Source organism: Electrophorus electricus, chromosome 16, assembly GCF_041902795.1.
Source record: "Electrophorus electricus isolate QZ-2024a chromosome 16, ASM4190279v1, whole genome shotgun sequence".
In the NCBI taxonomy this organism is placed as follows: Eukaryota; Metazoa; Chordata; class Actinopteri; order Gymnotiformes; family Gymnotidae; genus Electrophorus; species Electrophorus electricus.
Window position 1 is genome coordinate 14706818 of NC_137512.1, and position 24377 is coordinate 14731194.

General features: G+C 35.7%; 1 protein-coding gene across 6 annotated transcripts; it reads left to right on the top strand.

The window, feature by feature from the left end:
* The first annotated feature begins 641 nt into the window (after positions 1-641).
* On the top strand, positions 642-23694 carry myot (myotilin). Of its 6 annotated transcripts, none has more exons than XM_081698470.1 (17): positions 642-821; positions 5021-5074; positions 7087-7234; positions 7441-7497; positions 7642-7783; positions 9528-9551; positions 9845-9964; positions 10070-10217; positions 16225-17016; positions 17100-17244; positions 17881-17985; positions 18673-18710; positions 19463-19595; positions 19769-19976; positions 20073-20238; positions 21006-21139; positions 21864-23694. In XM_081698470.1, exons 2-17 carry the CDS (start codon positions 5067-5069, stop codon positions 21896-21898), a joined length of 2403 nt encoding a protein of 800 aa, XP_081554596.1. In that variant the 5' UTR covers positions 642-821; positions 5021-5066; the 3' UTR covers positions 21899-23694. The 6 variants fall into 6 exon arrangements, with proteins under 6 accessions (XP_081554596.1, XP_035388008.2, XP_035388011.2 ...); XM_035532115.2 differs by having other exon boundaries at positions 645-821; positions 21890-23694; XM_035532118.2 differs by having other exon boundaries at positions 645-821; positions 17884-17985; positions 21890-23694.
* Positions 23695-24377: the final 683 nt, after the last annotated feature.

The following is a 24377-nucleotide window of genomic DNA, read 5'->3' on the forward strand; positions in this document are numbered from 1 at the left end:
AACTTTAATTTGATACACCTTGTGATGAACTATTCATACAGGGACAACTGTGAAAACTCATTTTTTATGTTTTCCTCATTTGCTCATGATGATGAAAAAAATAGCTTTTTTAATGTGTGTAATGTGTAAAGAGATTCTGAGAAGTAACAATATTTTTTGCACTTATATTTTTAAGTCAATGCTTATCTATCTTATCTATTCATCTATTTATCAATTGAGCAATCAATCTATCGATCTGTTTATTATTTATTTTGATGTGGCTACACAATGAAAACTGCAATGACAATGAAAAATGTTTGAATTTTTGTTGGTTTTTGACAATTTTTTTGTTGATACACAGTAGGCTCTTCAAGTAATCCTTTGATTATGGCATAAATTATAGATACAGCAGGACAAAGCTTTACCAGAAAGAGGCGCTCATGCACTGCAGCTTGCTCCACACGCTATTTCAGTCTCTGTAGCAAGAAGTGTATGGACATGTGCTATATTTGAGAGCCAAGTGATTTCTTTACCCTCTAACTGTGGAGTCAGCTGTGTTTGGTAGGGGAGCAGTAACCTGAGACAGACGCTTACACTAACTTCCTTATTTTCTCCCACCATCTCACCCCACTCAGACAGAGTCTGCAGTAAATGTGGTATCTGTGTCTAGTCCTCAGTAGTTTTACTGCCCCTACCCCCAGCCTTAATCTAGCTCACTCCATACAGTCTGCTAGTGAGAGGAAGGAGTGCACCAAGGTGGGCCAACTGACACTGAGCTCTCATCTTATTTACTCATCCCAGTGGGATTGTTACTGGTTCCTATATCGCAAGGAGGCACAGCAGTAAGGATACTGATTTTGCATGTGGTGGTCTGGAATGTCTCTTTTAAAGGAAGCATACTTAGATGTAGCTGCTTGTAGGGAAAGTATATGGGATTGTTCTTTAGAAGCTGCCATTTGTCACGCTTAATGGAAAAAAATGCCCCTTACTATACCTGCAAGTTTTTGGTTCCAGAAGAAACATGACAAACTATGAAAGTGCTAGTACTGCATATATATGTATGCTTTAGGCGATGACTTAAGTAACGTATGCTACCATGCCTGCATGCCCATTTTTACCTAAAAATTTATTTTCTATGCCAATAATTAGGCTACATTTTATATTTTAGATTTAAGCTTGTATTTAGAATGACTTACAAAATGTACAGACTGCAGATGGGTCCATATTAAAAATGCAAACAATGATCTCCAGAAATGGGACAGTGAAGCATTCTGTGGGATTTTCTTCCCTGCTGCAAAGTCAAACATGGCAGGATAAAATGGGCCAATAGTCATTGTCTGGTACTGTTTGATGTTCAGATGCAGTAAGTGTTTAGACTGATTTAGATTTACTTTAGCCAGAAAAATACTATAACATTTTTTAATTTAATATCATACATGTTGCAGGCAAAACATATTCCTAGCTGCTGATAACTGTTTTGGACATCTGTTCCTTTTTCATTTATATCTCTTTTTGTTATAGTTATATTCCTCTCACCTTCTCATGTAGGTAGATTCTGAAACTTTGTTTCAGAGTTCTTGGATCTCCTTTACAGCTCATTTGTTTCAATATATATTTTATAAGTTATATATAAATATACTATGCTATAAGATATGAGATTGTAAGAAATAAAAAAGAGAGAGGGAGTGAGTAAGCTTAATGAAATATGATCTTTAGGCCTCCAATAGCACTGAAATAGCACTTCTCTATTATTAAGTTATAAATTATTTGAGTTAGCAGGGACTCAGGTAGCATGCATGTCTTGATTCTCCTATAACTCGACGCTGCCTTCGGTACAGCTGACAATGCAATTCTGTGGCCTTTGTGATGCAGACCTGTTCAGGTCTTACTTAAGTGATTGTAAATTCTGTGTTGCACTGGATACTAATACATTAAAGCATCTCACAGTATTTTGTGAAGTTCACTAAGGCTCAATTGTAAGCCCATTATATATGCTTTCTAAGACTAGTATCATAACTAGTATCATGTGTTTTCATCATCTATACCCATCAATACTTATCTAAGCATCTAATGACCTTAATTCTGTTGGTTCTATGTCTAACTCTGTAGATAGTCACGCTTGCATGGCTTTCTGACATTTGCAATGATTCAAAAAGCTAAAATAGAGAAGCTCCTTGTCTGTTAATGTCAATAATTATAGCAGAAATGTGTGCAATTGCCTCCTTTACAAGAACCACATCAGTGATGTCCACAAAACAGCATACTATATATCTCTATTGCATTTTCTAGACTCTAGTGAGAAATGCCTTTGTATCTAGCCTACCCAAGGCTAACTTGCAACATATTCAGAATAACACTGCCAACATCCTCATATTCACCAAAACAAATGATCACATTACATGCCTTCATTTGTTCCCAATATATTTTAAAATTGTTCTATTAGTATTTCAGTGTCTTCACAGTCTGTCCCTTTCTATCTTAACTAAGTGCCTGATAAATATGTTCTAGCAACCCCAGCTAGACCCATAACTCCAACTACTCTTTAAAAAAAAACTCTTCCTGTAGGTGAACTGATAAAGCTCCTCCATTGCTTCCATTCTCTTATTTACAATGTTTTAGATTAAAGCTCTAGACTTTATTGCTTAAAATGAGACCATGTGCTTGTGTATTGAGCCTTTGATGAAGCCCCTTTCTTTCCAAGCTATTATTGTTTTTGTTGTTGTTTTGCTGTTGTTGCATATTTTTAGAGCATAACCGAGGAAAAATAGTTTTATACTATTTTTCAGCTTTAATTTATTCTGATTTTAGGACAGAAATAAACGTTTTAACTTCATTTCCCAGCACTAACTGGGGCTGGTGGATATTGGTAATTTATTTTTTTTTAAGTTTCATATAGATGCCTGGATTTAGTCCAAAGTTCACAAGATGAAGTCATGTTGGGCTTGGTATAGCTAAATGGTCTTGGTTGTCAGTATGTCACCTGTGCTAGTGCTTGGAAAGTCTAATTTGTACATTTTGGTAATTTTAGCTAATTTGTAAATCTTGATAAATGTTGAATTAATAAGATCCACATGCTCAATTAGTAGTACAACACTTGAAACTCTAATATACACTCATGATAATGTTACCTACTTGTTTACATATTACACAAGTGTCAGATCTCTCTACATCCTAGTTATGTTTTGAAAAGAATATAGACATGGCCACTGATCCTGTCACTTTAACTGTGTCATCAATACTGTAGTGTCACATAATGGAGACCCTTATGTTAAACAAAAAATGTTGATGTGTATATTAGGTAGAGAAAATAATGGAAATATAATGTATAAGCATGTGTGTGCAGTCAATTCCTGCAATTTTGTGTTCAGAGTAACTTCAGTGCTTTCTTCCACAATGTTATGAGGCTCATTTTTTTCCCAGGCTGATGAGGTGTGTTCATAGTTGTGACAACACTAGGTTATGAGGGCATTATATTATTTTATTATTATTATTATTGTTATTATTATTATTTAGTAACTTTAGTTAAAACCAGTTTCAAATACGAGCATAAATTGTATTTATGAAGGTCATCTTGCACAGTTCTTCCTGAGATTGTGTTACATTATGGTTTACATTTTGCAGGCAATTTGTTTAGCTATTCAGGTTTTAGTTTTCGCATCATCATGTAATGTCTGTCTCTTTTACTAGTCTGTTACTATTTAAAAATTGTTACACTGACATAACTCACAAGAAAAACAATATTTTAGTGTTACAATTTTATATGCCTTTACATGATTTACATGATTTAACATTATTAAAATAATATTAGTTTAAACATATATTCATGGTAAGAAGTTTAAATAGCTTTAAATAGCTCAAAATAAGACTCATTTATACTGCATTCCTTTTTTGTCCACCTTCTGTATAAAAGATATACAAGGACATAAGGGGTCAATAGAATAAAGGCCTTACAGAACTTGAGAGCCACGTTGTCACAGTCAGTGACATTCCAGGACAGGGGGAAAGATTTATCCACCACCACGTGTTTCTAAATTCAACACGCAGAAGGGCAACAAAATTAGCTCTGCTCTCTGCTCAGATTTCCTGCTGGTCCCCTCTGTCTTACATCACAGCAAGTATAGGGCCTTTTACCAGCAATACCAAGGATCCTATGATGAGCATTACACTGAGAATGTTGCGGTCAGTCACAGTAAAATTGTGGAATGTTGTGCTGACTCTCATAGAGTTCAAATGAATACAATGTAAGTGTCTAGGGATTACTACATAAGTCAATATGTGTTCATTTAATGTTGATTTGAGTTAACTCTTGAATGCCTGTTACATCCTTTGAGAGAATAAGAGTGTTTCATTTTGTGAGTATATAAAAAGCATTGTGGATTTATGTCAGGAATATACTGTAATATCCTTTTAATACATAGATATATTTATCAGTATATAGAAAAAGACTATAAAGTCATTTTACATGTAGTTATGATATGTGCTGGCTCCAAGTTTACTTCCTCTTAGTCTGTTTACTTGTTTTTCAGCATTTAGAGAGACAAATAAGTTCTGTTTCCCTTAAGGACAGTACCACATGAGCTATGTTGCCTTCATGCTTCGCATATAGAGGTGTCATATTACTCAATCTCAAATTTGGGAAGATGAATTGTATGGTGTGAGAGGGTGAGGAGCAAAGGAGTGAAGGTCCCCCCCTGCATGAGCTTTTAGCACTCATTCAGCATATAACTGTGCTAAATTTTCCAAGAATTCATCTTTTTGCATAATTCACTCACACTTGTTGTAAATGGAGTTGCTTCAACACTTCTTGAAATGCACTTTGAAGTTAATCAAAGTAAAAGCATAAGATTCCCATGATTGTTCTATGTGACAGCCAAGTTCAGAAAGAAAAAAAGATCATAAAGAGTTCAGGGAGCCAAGAAGCAACACCTGGAGGACAGTGCTTTTAATTGCATTTGTTTCTCATTATTCCCTAATGATAAAAACACTCTATGCTCAAAATATCTCCAGTCCAAGATAATGATGCCTGTGTGGATGTTTGTAGGTAGCACCAAGTGGGCTCATCAGCATCCCCTGGAGACAACTGGAGTATGGCACAGTAAGCAGTAGCTTTCCTTACTCAAACACACACACACACACACATTCACACAAAGAACTGAGAATATGGAGGAAGATAGATTTGACTAAATATGGAAGTAAAACCATGAATGAGGTATGTCTGTGAATGGAGATGGGCGTAATTATTGCAAGTGACAGATCCAACAGCACAAGTCTTTTCAGCAGCATCTAATGACATAAATAAAAACATCCAATACAAAAAATAAATGGCATCAGTAAAAATCCAATAATAATAATAATAATATGCTTTATTTGTAACTGTTTATAATTACAGAAAGCATTATGAAGTGTCACGAAATCTTTCACATACTAATATTATAATTAATATATTATAATTCAATTATTATTATATTCAAATATTTTAACATTTATATTAAAAAATTACATTTATAAAAACAAATAGGTTATATTGCAGTAGTCTTATGGTAGCTGTCCTAAGTGTAGCCAAGCTTTGCATGAGGTTGTACCATAAAAAATAAAAAAAGAAATTGATATTGAATGCAAAATTTGTCTTTATAAATGTTATTTGAAAGGACATAGAAAATATATCATGAAGTGAAAAAAGACCTCAGGGTGGGCGTCACTCAAAAATAAGCAACAAAGAAGTCAGGTTTAAATAAAGGAGAAATGCCTTTTCTATCTAATCCAATCCAAAAACAAAAGAAAATAGGCTTTCCCTGACTCTGTCTAACCCACACCAGTAGAAAAGAGGGGGGGAAACTGGATTACGTCACATAACTAGGTTGATAAACCACATTTCATAACCAAATCAAAAGACACTATAACATCATAACATAAAATCATTCAGCAGAGTGTGTCATCTTTGCCTTACTATTGCTATGCCAAAAAGACACAAGAGTGCTGATGCTCCCAATTGTCATGGTCCCAAATCATGGATTTGCTCCCAAATCATGGATCAGTAACCTGCAGTGCCCTACTGGAGGTGTACACAGGTAATATTTGAAAGGCCAGTACCAATAAATCCATGAATCAATTTTAAGGTTTTAAGGATAGTACAAAGAAAACTGAATGTAATGACAGCTTTGGTCCATTTCCAGACCTAGATGAGGTTTTAGCAGATGGTAATGCCCTTGAAATGCCTGGAGAGCAGGAGACTTTCCCATCATTATTAAAGGATGTGGCAGGCATACCACCTCCAGAATGGCCCGACAGCCCTGTGGAAGAAACAGCTCCAGATCTGTCTACGTAAGAAATCTTACATTTAAAAAAAAATCAGTTGTTGTGGGTGTAAGATAAAAGAGTACCCAGGATAAACCATCGCTGCATGTAGCCATTTCTTACCCCTATTAGAGGAAACACATCACCATATAGAAAACAGAAAGACACCTCACAGGAAATGAAAAATAGACAAAGACCACTGGAACACCCCAGAAAAACAACAGACATAAACCTTCAAATATTGAACAAGGACTTTTGGGGATTGTTAAAGCAGCAAGCAATCAGATATAGTTCCATTGTTATATACAAATTTATGCAGTTCCATGAAACAGTTCCAGAAAGAGTTCCATGGCTATATCCATATTATTGCACTGAAAGGCAGTCTGCCTTTTTATAGTTGTGTCTGAAAACATATGGAAGAATATTCACACAACAGGTAAGAAAATACAAATACATGCAGGCACGCAAATTCTACATGGCTAATTCTCAATTCAGTAAGATGACTTATGGACCAACATAGTATATGTGTTCAACTTTCCAAACCTCTTCACAGCCCTTGGTGGTCTGCTACAATTCTTCCAGGATAGGGACAATTAGGAGCATCAGCACTCTTGTGTCTTTTTGGCATAGCAATAGTAAGGCAAAGATGATACACTCTGCTGGCAGCTTCTTTAAAGGTCTCTTCACTTTGTATTCCATCATGTACAACATACACCAAGCACTTCTGTCTTTTCCCCTAAAGAGTAATCAACAGGTAATGGTTCTCCTTGTTTTATCTCTTCACACCATTGGAAATGTCCTGCATGTTCCCAGGATCCAGAAGAAGACCTCCACCATGTCCCTGACCATCTCTTCATGTTCCCGAGAGAGTTCTTCCTACTCCTCTTCTTCTTCCTCCAGTACAGTGCACCAGCAGAGGCACTCTAGCCTGGTGCAGCCCCTCTGCATCAGCCCTCATCCAGTATGGACAGGATCCAAGAACACATACACACATGCACACACACATAGAAGCAATATAGCAAAGGATATTGCAGTTTATCTCTGTTATCTATAAACCACCATCAAGATTTTCAAGATTCCTTATTAAATTTTTTTAATGACTGTAGAGAAAGCAATATGGTCAAAACCATGTTCTTGTAATATTGCACTGGTTTCTTTATCCTGTAGACACAGACCACATGTCAGCACTCTGTGAATGGTGGCATTGCACCCACGTTTGTCAAGGTAACAAACTAAATTTGGTGATGATTTTTAGGAATTCATATATTTATGCTCAGTGGCACAAAATGTGTGAAAGGCAAGAAAATAGGCAGGCTTTTACATTAGACTTTGTGAGTCTAAGACTTGGACTTGGTTCTGTCTCCACAGTGTCTTCATGATGTAAGCACAGTAAAGGGACAACTAGTAGTTCTGGAATGCAGAGTCAGGGGGACCCCCCCACTCAATGTGTCCTGGTACAGAGAGGACGAGCAGATCCCTGACTCCGCAGACTTTCGCATTCTGAGAAAGAGTAAGTGATCATGTAGATCAGTGTACTAGGAACAGGTGTAACTAATTACCAGTGGCACAACTGAATTTAGCAACAGAAAATAACATTTACTTCATTTTTGAAATATTTTTGCTTTATTATTAACCAGGATTTCATACCCAACGAAGTTAGGCAGATTTATAGCAGGTGCCGCTGAGAACAAAATGTGTTATTTAGTGCACCGTAATTGCTAGATACATAAAACTTTCAACAGGAGTTTACATTAGGTCTTAGATAAGAGTAACCCAGACTTGGAGACCAGAGGTCATATATATGTGTTTTGGCATGGTATGAATACTCTTCACCAAAGTAGACTTGACAGTTGGTGACAATAATTAAAGACTTATTACTAAAATATATGTTTTTTAAAAAAAAAACAGTAGTGTTCATAAAAACATGTCCTTAAGAAAAAAAAAGAAGAAAAAAAGCCCTTATATTACATAAAAAAGAACATTCAATTTCTCAGCTATGCAAGCCAGCCCAGTTTACTTGCAGCCTTTAATTCAATAATATGTGCCCCTGAAACATAAAAGATTAATTTCGTTACCCATACATGCACTAAAAATATATAATAATTTCAGTTTAAACTTAACCTAGTGCGTTATTGCAGACCTAATCTTAAATTAAGAGGATTTGAGTGGAAAGTGGATGTCTGCCCAAATTAAAAAAAAAGTGCATGGGGTTTGAAAGTGTATGTGTGACAACCGACAATGTCATTAGGGGACAATGAAAAGTTAGAGACCGGTCATTTTCATTTTATAAAATTAAATCAAGGATGAGTGCAGGAAATACCATTACTTCAAAATTCTAAAAGACGCATGTTGTATCGTTGAGCGGTAAGGAGGCGGACGCATGTGCGGAGAAGAGCGAGATTTATTAGGGGCAAATCCGAAGTCGTAGTCGTTGGAGTAGTCCAGGGTCATAGAGCCAATACATAAAGCACTAGGATACATGATAAACTAAAAACAAAAGACACGAAGGCAACCAAGGGAAGCAGGCTGTAACAGAGACCAAGAATCGTGAAGGCTAGGATAAACACAAAGGCGCAGAGTATAAATTTATGGGTATACAAATATGGGCTTGCAAAATCAAAACATACATTCTAACAATAAACAGCTAACACAGAGGGTATCAGACAGGGTTTAAATACATGAACTTAACAAGGCTAGAAACGAGGGACAGGTGTGGAAAATCAAACGAGGGGCCGAGAAAATGAAACTACGGAATGGAACTAAAATACAGAAGACAGGGAAAACATGGAACATCGAAGCTGGGAGGGACTAACCGTGACACATGTCCATGAATCAAATCTCAGGGCTTTGAGAAAATTGGGCTAGTTAACCAACAGTGGAAAAAGGGTTTTTTTATTATTTAAAATGTAAAATATTAGGTGTGGTAAAGATCACACATGTATCATGTTTGGTTAGATCTGGGCAATAAAAACATACCTCCCATCCCTTTTCAGCTGACTTCAAATTTCCCACATTATTATAGGGTGCACAGGAACATATATACTTTGCGGACCTACATGTTTTAATGTTTTGAAAAATAGATATTTTACTCAAGTAGTTATTGCTTATCATTTTTGGGGAGATGTCATTGCATGTTTTCAAGACATTTACAATCATTTCAGGATAAGAATTACTACCATTACATATATAGATATTAACATTTCATACAAATTTGTTTGCACTATAAGTGTCTTTTCTTTACTTATCCTTTTCAGAAGCAAGTTCTACAGCTGTTCCAGGTGAGTGAATACTAATGAAACTAACATTACGAAACTTGCATACACATTTGATCATCAGCACATATATAATTTTTAGGTATCAGTGATGATGTTAAAGTATTACCTAATTCAGATGATAATTGTTCACTTACTATACTGAAGGACCTGCCTAGTTCATAATGATAATAAAAGTATGAGCTGAAGTTAGCCAATAGTCAGTGTGGAGTCTGATTTTTTTCTTCTTTGTTTCCTGTGAATTATAATTGCATGATCTAGTGACTCATTTGTTACAAATATTTTCTCTTGTGCTGTAGAGGAGTTGTGCACCTTGGTGATCACAGAGGCGTACCCTGAGGATTCTGGTATATTTAAATGTGTAACTGCAAATGAGTTTGGATCAGCAACCTGCAGTGCCCTACTGGAGGTGTACACAGGTAATATTTGAAAGGCCAGTACCAATAAATCCATGAATCAATTTTAAGGTTTTAAGGATAGTACAAAGAAAACTGAATGTAATGACAGCTTTGGTCCATTTCCAGACCTAGATGAGGTTTTAGCAGATGGTAATGCCCTTGAAATGCCTGGAGAGCAGGAGAATTTCCCATCATTATTAAAGGATGTGGCAGGCATACCACCTCCAGAATGGCCCGACAGCCCTGTGGAAGAAACAGCTCCAGATCTGTCTACGTAAGAAATCTTACATTTTAAAATATGAAAATGCTTGCTGGTGACCTTAACTTTAATCTTTGTAGCTTTGACAAAGTGGGTTATTCTAAGAAAAAGGGGAAAAAAAATAATAAAAATAAAATACATATATATATATATATATATATATATATATATATATATATATATATATATATGGCAATAAAAATAAGGGAGAGAGCTAAAAGTGTTCTACTTTCTTTTTTTTGTTTTTTTCCCTTTCTATTTCAGAATGATTTTACTGACATTCTGTTTTCACTCTGTTTTCTCATAGCCATATTTCAACTCATCCACATTCCAACTTTTACCTTTTACACCCATGCTCTCCATTTTTGTCTCTTTTCTTTTTCCCTTACACCTTCACTTATAAAAACAATGTCTCCATATTTTGCGGGCTAAGGAAGACATAGTATTGATCTGTACAAGAACATGTCTCTTGGTCATCTGAACTGCAAAATTAGCCTGGTTAAGTGGTTCCTAGTGAGCTCAGTTTACATAGCGAGCAAACATAGCGAGCTAACCTTGCAAGGAGAGGGTTTGGATAAAGTCATTTGCAGTTGTGTTGTAATGGGAATTTTTTACAGTTATATGCTTCCAGATTTTTGGCCATGCTGGTTTTTAGTTGCTTTAGTAGTTTTGTATTACTGTGTTCGAGTGTGTTTTGTTGAGTGTATTCAAAGACAATATCTGTACAAATTTGAAATCATTGTGTTGTCTATGGAGAATTAGTGGCACTTTTCTTGCCATTTGCTTTTCTTTTCAAGACTGTTCCACTTTAAATCATTTTTGATCAATGCACCTGTAATTCAAGCCCTTCTTGTTATGCCTCTTAGAAATGTTAGTTGTTTGATGGTGTTTTGAAGACTCACATATCAAAGTAAGCTCTACTATATCAGACTCACACTGTATATTTGCCGTCATCCTAAAATGACTGAACCGTTTAAATTGTAACTGCATCTTAATGTAACGTTGAACGGTAATGAGGCAGACGCATGTGCGGAGAAGAGCGAGATTTATTATTGACAAATCCAAAATCAGAGTCGTTAAGGCAGTCCAAGCTCAAAGAGCCGACACGGAGAGTACGACGACACATGATAACAAAAACATACGAAGGCAAACAGGGGAATCAGGCTATAACAAGACGCTAGGAAAAACCCAGGTCTAAGAAATACGAAAGCAAGGATAAACAAAAAGGCACGGAGTACAAAGGAACATAACCATATCAAATAAACATTAATTGAACAGCCAAAACACAGGACTCAAGACAGGGTTTAAATGCATGAACTAAACGAGAGACAGGTGTTGAAAATCAAACGAGGGGAGGAGAAAACGAAACTATGGAACGGAACTAAAAAACCACATGACAGGGAAAACACGGAACACGGTAGATGGGAGGGACTGATCGTGACGATTTAGAGTTTTATATTTTGGAAAATATGTTGGAAAGACGATAGTATATCTTAAAGCTTCAGACCATGTGTTCACAAATTCTCTCAGTGTATGTGGAAGCTAATTCTTACCCACTGCTCTTCACATTTTCTGCTTTCATATATCTTCTGTCAACATTGGAGATGAGTGCTAACAAATGCTTCCTCTGTGGCACCTGTAACCAACTACTACATCTTTTCAGTCTGCTGTTTATCAGGTTGGCTGAGTGCACTTGGATTTGCTAAGTGATCAGTTTTGAATATGTGCTCTAATGAATGCCTTTGACATGTGAATGCTGCACGGTATTGTTCCTGAATGGCCTACTGGCCACGTGATAGGCTGCAACAGTACCTTACATGTTCATTTTTAATCCATATTTTTTAGAATTTTTTGTGAGAATTATTTTTGGGTTTTTTTGCTTGTCTTTTAAACCAAAATCCTTTTGATTTAGTTTGGCCCCGTCCTGCCCATATCATAAGCTGCACCTACTGTTTATAAAATCCTGGTTAATGCCAACCCAAGTAGTTCAACACACCTAAAGCCATAATCTTGCATGAATAAAACATTTTGAGGACGCTTGCCGAATTATTAAGTGCTGGTAGACCTTATAATTTCCATATGTACAAGAATTTACAAACTAACAGAATTGACCAAGTTGCATATATTTGATGTATGAACTCCCAGAGACATTAGTCGGTAGCCAAGGTGGGTAGACGTGAAGAAAGAGAAAGGCAGCTCAGATTACAGCACCAAAATTAACTCTTCAAAACTCTTGAGTGGTCGCAGCAGCTAATGCGTCACGTAGCCTCGGTGGAAGCAAATAAAGAGAGCAGCACCCACTCTCCTCATGCTTCTGTGATGTGACAGGCATTTCTTTCACTGACCAGAGGCCCTCCTCACTAGACAGCTGTACCATCGAGCTAAGCACAGGGGATCATTGCATAGCCTTCAAGCACAGGTAAGTTAGGTTTTAATACAAAATGGATGAGGCTAAAGTATTGTGTGAACTTTTGCCATTTTTTTTTTATGGTTTTGTAATGTATTGCAGCACTGTAGAGTAGGCAGACATAGAACAGATTTGGCTTCCACTGTGAGCTGCAGAACAAATGTTTCAGCTGTCAACATTCTTATATCATGCAGCTTTTTGCTTGCTTTCTTAAAAACAGTACAGATCTTACAACTGGTGAAGAAGCTGCTCTGCATTGTTAGCCTATTAATATCCTGAAATGAAGTAATGAAAATGATGAAGACAGTGAGGTGCCAGTGGATTAGGGTCATGCTCAGCAAGTTAGAGAGGCAGCTGACTGTGAATGCTGTTTGATACTAGTGTGACAAATTGCAACACTCCTGTTTTCTTTATATATCTTTTTATGTTGTGCTGTAGAGAGGTAAAAATAAGCTTGAATTGTGAAATAAATAGACAAATAAATTAATGAAAAGGTGTTTGAAACCTTTGAACAGCAGGCTGTTCCTATGTCACCTACTGTAACCTTGGAAACCTCACATTGTGTAATGTGATTTAGGCTTTGGGTTAGAACTAAATACCCTCTCCAAACCCCCTCCCTTTCTTATTTGCAATTCTTCCATATTCTTGAAGCACAAGGCATTTACTAGGAAATGAAAGACAAACACATACCAACAATCCCTTCCCTTGCCATATTAGTTGGAATGGTTGGCATTTTGAAATGTCAAGAAACATAAACGACCCTCTAGCCATAGCTGCTGTAACAGTGCTGTCAGAATCTTTTTTTAGAATCTGACTCTAGAAGTAGATGTACTGAACCTTTAAACATTACACTATTCTAGCCCTTAATCTCTTTGAAGAGATATCTTTAAAAATGATTAAAACAACCTTTCAACAATCCTACACTCAGTTTCACTTTACACTTATTTCACAGGGATATGTAATAGGCAGTTTCACAGTCTGTAGGTAATTACTGATCTATAATAAAGAACTTTATTTTAGTGGTTGTAATGTATACAACATTATTGTATACTTATGGGGCACTGGGTGTCAATGATTATCATGAGAGTTGTTATAGCTACAGAATTCTGGCATCAAATATAGTTATTATTGAATAAACATTATTATCCTTAATGTAAACATAATTGTAGCAGGTTTGTCTGTAGCAATCTGACTATTTTCAGCCTTTTCATGTATTAATTCATGAATTCATTAATATACTAAAGAAATATTAGTATATGAAATCTGCTTGCTCTAAAAAAGAGCTGCAGTGCTTTAAAATGGCTGGGAAACACTAATTGGTAACCTGTCATATTTGTCTATAATAATGTTAGACATATAGGTTAATCTTGTGAATCAATTAGTTTCAAGAGTTGCTTACTGTGTGTTAGTATTATAAGATTTCAAAGCATTATTAATTGTTTACAATTAAAGGTAAAACATGGCTGTGAACATTCTGTGTTATGGGCTGTACATGACATTTGTCTGTTTGGTTAGGTGACCGATTAGCATTCATTCATGAGTCAGCCTTCCTAGAAATCTTCTACCACCACCAAACAGCACCTCAATACATCACCTTGTGTAGTCTTACTGACAACTGACTTTTCTGCACAATTGCTGCTGCCAGAAATCACTGTTACACTGTCAGAATCTGGTTGTCTGTTACGTCACATGTACAGTTAGCAGAACCAGGTGGTTAGTGTTGGATGTTCCATCTGTTTTTGTGGTCCAGCATGTTATTGGCCATGACTTCAGTGTGTGAACCTCTGCTGTTCTACTGTGATACCACACAGGTTGGATTTTGGAGTAAGACAGTGAGTAGAGAAGCATTTCTTTCTTTTTTTATGATTATTATTTTGATTATTATTTTGATTATTATAAATATTTATCACTGTCTACATTATATAAATTATACAAATTAAAATGTAATATAAAATTGCCCACTAATTTACTATTTTTAAAACAATAATCCTAATCTTAACTAACAGTTTCAAATGGGTGATTGGTCATATTTTCTGCCCACTTACCACTGGCTGCAATAAATGAAGGACATCCACCCAGCTTAACTAGACAACCAGACTTAGGGAAAACATTCAACATGCAAAAGGAATTAATTGTACAAACTTTTTTCTAGCACTTCTTCAAGCACCACATCAGTGTGTATAACTTCAGAGTAATCTCAAAATCTGATCACTGAAAGTAGTAAATATTCTCTTTAACTGGTGAGACAATTAGTTGTTTGATTAGTCTTGTGATGTCTCATGAAGTTCATCTAATGAAAGTTAGAGGTATCTACACATTTCATAATTGAGGGCTAAAACCAGAGTAAATGTTATAGTTGGACTAAAATAGCTTTGAAAAATATTGTATTGTTATTTGAAAGTGGTGAACAGTAAAAATGTCTTCAGTGCATTGAAGAGATGACTTACAGACCATATTTTATTTTATTCCTGTCAAGTCTCAATCTAATCAATTTCACATTTTGAAATGAACTGGATAAATCCAATTTGTTGACACAGGTCAACAAATTGAGGCAAATTGTTTCCTGCAGATTTAAAGCAAGTACCTGCAGGTGATAAATATAAATTCTTAAAATCTCTGCAGACATATTTTAACTTGCACCAAGGCTAAATTTAGTCATCCTTTCAGAATCGAAATGTCTAATGAACATTTAGGAAGTAGTTAGGTTCTCACTATAGTCACTACAGAATTTAAATTTTGCTCTAAAGAAACTTTACAAAAACAACAAATTTCTGTTCCTGTGTGTAGCAGAGAAATTGTGTAACAAACCATGTCTCTATTGGTTATATAATAAAATATCAGCTGTACGTTTTCTGTGGGTCATGGGTTTAAAACCTTTACATCTGTCACGGGGAATATTAACATGAGGTCTTGAAAAGTTGTTGCATTGACAACTGCTTAACTGTTGTCTAATAAAGAAGAAACCATTAATAAGTTATCAATATTCTCAGTCAGTTTTCTTAGGTGAAGTTATATCTCTTGTTTGATCATGAAATGGACTCAAATTTAACCTCACTCCATATGCAAATTATATTTTTGAGTGGTATCTGCTTATTAAGTATGTGAGTGTAGGTTGCAAAAAATATCAATAGGTGAGACGATGTCAGTTACTCAATGTAAGAACATTGCTATTTGTATTTTTGTCACATAATACTGAAGGATGGGTTATAATCTTGGGCTTTACCCATAATCCTCTCCATCCATTTTGTTGCTAGCAGAGTAGCTTTAAATGAATTGCACCTGCCAGTCTGTGTCTGTCAGCAGCTACTTCAGCCTACTAATTTTGGCTGCATGACTTTTTAACAACACAGTCCTACTTCATACAGTCCAGTGATGTGTAGTGCCCTGTGCTAGTATGTCATAAAGTTCTGAAATAGTTACGATTACTGTCAAAGCGGATGGCCTATTTTTTTTCCCCCCGTTTTATGTATTATGTTCTTGTTCATATTGCAATATATCAAATGGTATTATGGACTATCATAGCTTAAAACTGTTTGTTACCACAGGTTCCTTTGTGTTTGAGAATATATTCAATATAAATAAAATGAGACATAAAGTTGTTGTTTTTTTTCACAGGATGCCTGAGTTTCCACTGTTGAGTGAAACAACTGAGAAGTCACACATATATGCCAAAAAGAACAACTCAGCTTCTCAAATCTCTGTAGAGGCTCCTGATACCCCTCCCACTCTCACATCTCCCCTGAAGGAGTTCCATAATGCTATTCCAAAGCCGTTCTCTCCCACAAGCAAGTTGAGTCACAAATCAGAACCAAGTGGTCCCAGCAAAACTGTGGCTGACCTTCCTACCTTCTCACCTCTGCTCTACCCGCCAAGCGCCTTCAACTATGAACGACCCCGCCATTTCATCCAATCCCAGCCCACCTTCCAGGCGCCAAGCTATGATAGTCTGCAGTCGAATGGCAGCAGCAACGCTTCCCCGTACTCCTCAACTCTAAGCTCCCCAACTGCAGTCACTGTGTCATCATTGAGCCCTCCTCCTGCAGCTTCTCATGGCACCAAGCGCACCAGCGTCACTTTGATCCCCCGATTGTCAAGATCTCATTGTGATAATGAAGCATCACCTGCAGCTTTTCTCGCTTCTGTCCTACCTACAGAACCAAATTTGTCAGCCAAGTCCTCCACTGTGTCTTTGCCCCAGACCTTCTCCCCAAGGTATTCCCCTACTTCCCCCAGGTCCCTGCCAAACAACTCACAACAAGCTCTCATATCTCCAAGTCAGCTGTTAAATAATATTCCTTCATCTCCTACTCCACCTCAAATGTCCCCAAAGCCCATAAATACAACCCCTGTCCCTCAGCAATGGTCTCCAATCTCACAGTCAGTAAATTACAAGGAAATGCCCAAAAGGTAAGTATGGAATGGATGAATTTACTTTTACCTGTGTTTGTCCATTTAAAACTGTTTGCTGAAGATTGCATCTTGTTTTATAGCCAACCTAAACCGATATTGAAGAAAACTGTGTCCCAAGCAGTGCTCCATTCTACAGATGAAGAAATCCAGGGTTCAAAAGATGCTCTCATACAAGACTTAGAAAAGAAGCTGCGCAGTAAAGTGCCTCACCAAAAGAACAATCAGGTATTCAGAAAAACTGTTTGCTTTACTGGAAATAGCATTAATTTTGGAACTGAAGTTACACATGAAAAATACATATACATATACAAAATCATTAAAAAATTGAGTGTTTTAATATTTATGGATATCATTATTATGCCCGAAATATGCAGAGAAAATTTCATGCCTTAAAGACCAGAGCTTAGCTCTCCCTGAGTGAAATCTGAGTGAGCATAACACAGGTATAACATTACATACATCAGTGTATGTCAACGTCAGTCTATTGTTTCAGCAGCAGCTCTACATAGACACGCCTGTTTAGCTTTCCAGGGAGGTGTTAAGCTAAACAGGTGTAATATTATGCCAAGGAACAAAAGGTGATCAGAGGTCATGAAGAGAGGTATATGAATGTCTGTGTACATGTATGTTTACAACATTCCCTTAAAGCATCTTTGTTGTAATTCTATTGATGTCAAATATACCATTTATTTTTTACACATTTATATATTATATATTAAATATCTTACATAAAGTTTTTTTTTAAAGTTATGTTGTTTCAAGCTATGACTTGAAAAACAAAAAAGTTCATTATCTTCCTAAGCTGTGTCTAGTATCATCTTCTGATGTCAATGCTTATCACTGCACTGCACTGTCCTCTAGCAGAAGCTGACTTATGAGGAGCGCATGGCTCGAAGACTGTTAGGTCCAGCTAATGCTGCCTCTGTCTTTGAGCTTGAGGATTCTGCTGAATTTCAATCTAAGCAGGTAATCATCTTATTGAATAATTTTAAATGGTTTTAGTAATACCATGTGTTATAGATTTATTAACATTAACTTACACATTTGCTAACACAGGGAAGGTAAACAATTCTGCATTAGCTTTTTGTTGATAAGAAATAATTGCATTTAGAGATTGGCAGTTGTTTTAGTTAATGTTGCTTTATTCTTCCAAAGCCCATTGTCTATTAAGCCAAATGATAAAACCTTTAAAAAATCACATTAAAAAGCAACCTGACTAAAAAATGGCAATATGCCTCAGTAGTGGAAGGAAAAAGAAAAACTGATTTCAAGTTTACAGTAATCAGTGTACGCTTAGCATTTGATATAAATCATCCTATTCTACTGTGATTGGTTGTCTTACATTGCAGGTGTTTTGATAGTTCTGCTTGTGAGCGCTTGTGTAATGTCTATGATTCTCTCTGATTATTAAATAATGAAACAACAATATATGCTCTTTTGGCAGCATATAATGAAATGTGAGTGTTTCTGTTCCTACAAGCAGAGATATTTTGAAAGTAGTGTAGATGAAGGTGAGATGTCCAAGCCAAACTGACTTGCCATGTCTAATGTTATGCATGAAATTATATAAACATGATTCAACTTAATCGTTATTTTTGATGTTCTTTGCTTATACAAAGGATTATGTAAACACTTTATCCACTGTTTTAACAGATATGCTCTCAAGAAAGCCAGCAGACTGGAGGAATATGGTAAATCTTTGGACGTGCACTGTGGTCTTGTTTGTGTTGTCAGTCTGTACCAAATTCCTTACACCTCCTAAAGGTCACTGTGTGTGAGCACTAGCCAGATTGGGACTGAACCCTCTCCCTGGATTTTCATATTTTTTATTTTAGTATTTATTTTTTATTTTATTTATTATTTTATTTTATTTTTTGTGTTCAATTGAATTAAGAAGCAATTTACTTCTCATTAACACTGGCTGTGTGAGAGAGAATTTGGCTACTGTGTGAATCATGAAATGTAAAAGCATATTGTCTTTCTTTTCAAGATGGGAGTGGGAGTCAAGAGAGAAATATACCAGTGGTCAGTGGAGATGTTTCAAATAGTTTTTTGTATATATTTATATTTATTTGTTTTTTTATTTATTTGTTTATTTTTACTTTTGCATATGTGTCAGGACCCCCTCTTATCCAAACAGAATAGTCCACAGATAATCCCTCTGAAAATTGTATGGGTTGTGAGTCACATGGTGTGTGTCCTGGCTGTGAAGAATGTTCTTTTTTATAGAACACACTGGCCAGTTCCCTGTAAAAGTGGACCAATTTTAGCACTGGTAGCACTACTTCACCCCGGTGGTAGATGAAGATAAATATCTTATTTTTTCTGTATCCATTTTGTATCCAAATTTGCATTTTTTAAATCCTCAATCAATGTACATAATTAACCAAATTTAAATAAGACCTCTAAACCACAGGTACATCTCTAACCCCCTCTTTATCAGCAGCAATAAGCTTCTTTCTGGAGATGCAACTGAAGGTTCTTCTATCCAGGAGAAGTGTTATGCCCCACGATTCATCCAGGTGCCCCAGGACCTTACTGTAGAAGAGGGTCGTTTCTGCAGGATTGATTTTAAGGTAAAATTATTTTATAAAATAAATAAACATTTGAGATGTGATTGAATTAATTGTAAAGGTATGTAAGTGTTGATACATACAACATGCACTTCTGAATTAACTACTAAAACAATAATTAGTGTAAAAAAAGATTTTATCTATGGAATTCATTCAAAAATGGTTTTCCCCTTCAGGTTGGAGGTTTACCAACTCCAGATGTCACTTGGTACTTGGATGGGAAAGCTATTCGACCTGATGATTACCATAAGATGCTTGTGTGTGAGAAGGGTGTCCATTCCTTCATTATTGAGATTGTGACGGTTCACCATGCAGGTGTATATGAATGTGTGGCCAGGAACCGTGCTGGAGAGAGTCGCTTCTCCCTGCATTTGGATGTCATTGGTGAGCACCTATTTAGTGGTCCTTATTGGTTCAAGGTCTTTCAGATGTTGCGTTATGAAAACAAAATGGATTTTGCATCTTACCTTTCATTCTTAGCTCAAGAAATGCAGCATCCTCCCACCTTTGTGGTCAAGATGCAGAACTTACGGGTTCTTGAAGGTGAGAGTGTGAGGTTAGAGTGCAAGGTGGCTGCTGCTCCTTCTCCCCAGATCTACTGGAAGAAAGATAAAGAAATGCTGCGCATGGACCCCACCAGAATGAGGTCAGTTTCATTTACCACTGCCATACAGCTCATGTGTATTTTTTAAGTTTGCCAGATTTTGAGGAAACAGCTGATAAGCATAAAATATCAAATATGCACTGTTAAGTGAAGACAAACATGCATATTTATGTCAGTATGTAAGACTCTGCAAGTGTATGTGACTGTTGTAACCACCAAATGATCTTAAGAAACCATGCCAACCATGACGTCTAGCACACCAGTGAGGTCAAGCAGGTCAAGGTGGCTTTTCTGAGTCACAAGTCATTGATTAACTGCCATTGACTGCCACTGATATACCAGCACATATAAATGCTACTAAAGTTCTGCTCAGAGAAGACCAGGTGAAGAAGACCAGTTCCATTAGCATCTGCTTTACAATAGCTACTCACAAAACATGGTTTTCTGATTATGTTTCTCATAGAAAACATAAAAATGTCCGTAGTGTCAGGTAATTGGGTTAGCATGTAACTAGAAAGCATGTATGTTTAGAAACTGAAATTAGATCATACATGTTTTCAAATTTCAGTTTAAAATCATCACTAGACAGAGATTTCATGTCCTTGTCATGTCCTTAAGAATTTAATGGATATTTAAGACTTCAAGATAAAAATATATGGATAAAATGTATGAGATTATATGTGTACACAAAATCAATGAATGTATTATTTTCATGCATTTGAATTCCATGCCATGTGGTAATCTAGGTAAGGAGGATGAATACTTGTAGCAGTTGTTGTATTAACTGTATTAATTGTGGTGTGTTTTAGTCTGTCACAGGACACTTCCGGCCGACAATGTCTACTCATAGACCGAGTGGTGAAATCTGATGCCGGCTGGTACACTGTGTCTGCCATTAACGAAGCTGGAATGTCAACCTGCAATGCTAGGTTGGATGTGGCAAGTAAGTAAAACTGTTTCTGTTTATGTTATGTATGTTATGTTTATATAACATTTATATAATGTGTTTTTATATATAGCTTTATCTTCACTAACAGATGGAGTAAAAATATACAACACCTAAAATTATGATAATGTAATTTCAATATAAAGACATTTTTAACAATCCTTACATTTCTGTATGAAAATCTAATTCAACAACTTTTATTCATAAAAAATAAGAGGACAATCCCTAGTGCCAAAGAAAATAGCCTCAAAAATCTAATACAAACAATAAACATTAATTTAAATATTTTTCCTTTAGCTATTTTTTTTATAATTATGATATCTGTTCATTGGTGCAGAAATTATTTGCTATATCTTTTGTCTTTGTTTGGCAATTGTTAGGAACATACATACATGTATTATTATAAAATAGTATATAAATTTGGAAATTTTATTTTTTTTTCTCAATTTTTGGATTTTAAATGTTTGATTGCTTCATCTAATAGCATATGCATTTGACCAGTTAAACAAAAAATATAATTATTTAGCAAAAAACAAATGCTGAATGACAGTTATCGTCACCTTTAAAATGTTTATGTAAACAAGATTGTACAGTGAAGCATGTTCAGAATATTATTAAAATCAATACTTTAAAGGTTTTTCTGAGTTAAAATGAGCTCACATGTATGTATACATGTTATATAACCACTGGCACATTTCTTCTTAACCATTAGCTGTGTCAGGAACTGACACAGTTTCTCTATTTCAGCTCGGTTGAACAAGACGGCACCCCCAGCCAAGCCACAGAACATGCTTCCTATCATTAACCAGTTCTCCTCCCTGGGCTCTGAAAGCAGCCCTCGCCACACTGCCCCCCTTTATGAGAGCGAGGAGTTATAGATCTGAGACTTTAAGTAATTGTTTTTTTCCTGATGTTGACTGTAGAATGATGAGTACCATTTATCTTTGTACTTATATAATGCAATTATGTTAAAATAGGCCTTCTCCCATCCTTTGCATTTGTCAAATGCACTTTAGCTTGTGAGTCATTGTATCTTTCAATAAATTAGATGAAGTAAGTCTGCCATTCCAACAGAATAAACTGCCCGCTCCACTGAAAAATGCCACTGGCAGGTTGTGATGATGCAATGATGTAGGTGTATTTTTGTTGGTATTGAACATAAAGTTCAATATTACAAGCTTCAGTACTGGAATTCATTAAAAATGACTTGTGAGGCTTTAAACAAGTGACAATATGCAGTGTTATATTTATGTTTGTTCCACGCATGTTAACAGCCAGCCTTTGCATTCAAAATAGCTTCAGTCCTTCTTAGAATGCTCCTCTGAGCCCAGTTGTACTGAGACTGGACCAACGAGGACCACTTAGATGTGCTGAATAGTTGATTTACTTTGATGTTTAGATCTAATAATTAGCAAGGCAATAGAAGGCATTTTACTTCTTTCTGATGTTCATGAAACCTTTCTGCTGTGTTTATGGACTACTATGTATACATTTTGAAGGAGCTGTATTCCTTATACGACCATATAGAACATGTGACATAAGGATGGCTGTCCATGCTATAATGAATCCATCACTAGGTTTAATTTTATGCTCCTTACACCAGATTAAATGGATTTATGTACTGGACTTAGACACAAGTAGTTCCTGACACAATTTTCAACTTTATAAAGCTCAAATATCAAACTATTTATTTTGACTTGGATCAAAGAGTTTCTGCACTAGTTCTATACTATCCAAACCTATACTTCTGCAATGATAGGAACTCTTACATCCTCTCAATTGTTCATCTATCCCAGCAAGCTTCAACAATTGCATCTGAGGCAATGATTTTCTTACTACATTACTTAATTTGGCCTTATTGCATCAACAACTTAGGCACACACTATTTGGTAATTTTTCAATTTTATATAATAAGTTACTTTAAATTGGTTTGAAAATTTTCAGATAAAAGTGCTGATCCTTTTTTTATAGCTGACATTTAATGGCCTTCAACCCTAAATGTTCAACTTTATCACCCATGTACCTGCCTTTGTAATTATATATTTTATGTACTTTTAAGTACTTTATCATGTGTTGTTTTGTACATCTGTTCATTTCATTTTAAGATTTTGCCAAACCCATTGTACAGTATTTTATGTGTTTTAATGCAAATAGGTATACAGAATAAGGGTCATCAGTATTTATTTACTGTAGAATCTGGTGTGTTATTCGTACATCCTATACTAAATTTAATTATTATCTTATTAAGTTTTGCTGGCAAAATGAACAGGGTGTTATCTTGTGTAGTGACTGGAGTTTTATAGAGTACATTGTTTGGATCAAACCTTGGAATGTAGCCTTGGACATCAGTCACATTATTTTACTATTGAATTTAGCTGGTGTATACTTGCTTCCATAAGTGCATTTATCCTAATAATACACATATACCAAAATTCTCTCTTCACCCATAATTTAAGATATGTGGTGGAGTGTCTGTTGTTTTACTGTACTTTTGTACAGCAATAATAACAATGGTTGAGTTACAAATAAAAATAAAAGAGTGATTAATTTCATGTCTTGCCATAACCAGTTCATGAGGTTACTTTGCTTTTGAGGTCAAGAACAGAATTCCTGATATTTGGGGTCTATTAGAAGGTGTCTTTGATCAAGGCTGACTTGTCACTTTTACATTCCATTTGCTTTAGAGCAGGTATGTGTTATTGTGAAGGTTTAATTTCACTTCACTCTCTGTATCTAGTTTATTTGTATAGTATTTTGTTTTGTTTTTTTACGATAGAAATTTGAAATTTGCATAAATTGAGATTCAGACCTGTAATGAACAAGGGCAAAAAGGTAAAAAAAACCTTTAGAGAGCATAAGGATAAGATCTTGAGATAAACCACAACTCAAAGAGAAAACCCATCTTCTGTGTGGAATCTGATGTTGAAGTAGAGCAGGGTTAAAAACACAGATTATACAGAGGACAGATAATCTTTTAAAGCCATGAAGTCATTCTGAAACAAATTTTAAGGTCAAGGGCAAAATGATCTCCTACACTGCATGTATGTTTTATTTTTACCATTAACTTATTCATCATTATCTTATTATCAAGCCCTTCATGAGCTCAATCAGTTGCATTAGATAAGTGTAAACCAAATAATTAAAAAGTTAACAATCTGATTATGTTGAGCATTATACACTGTTAAGACCTACAGGTGGTTAACTGATTAACCTTAGTCTATACGTGCATTATCGG

What these genes read in the sequence shown, in the direction of transcription:
- myot (XM_035532115.2), top strand. An exon ending in ATGGACCCCACCAGAATGAG is followed by an intron (nt 20,239 to 21,005) that starts GTCAGTTTCATT and finishes GGTGTGTTTTAG; the next exon opens with TCTGTCACAGGACACTTCCG. An exon ending in TGCTAGGTTGGATGTGGCAA is followed by an intron (nt 21,140 to 21,889) that starts GTAAGTAAAACT and finishes TCTCTATTTCAG; the next exon opens with CTCGGTTGAACAAGACGGCA.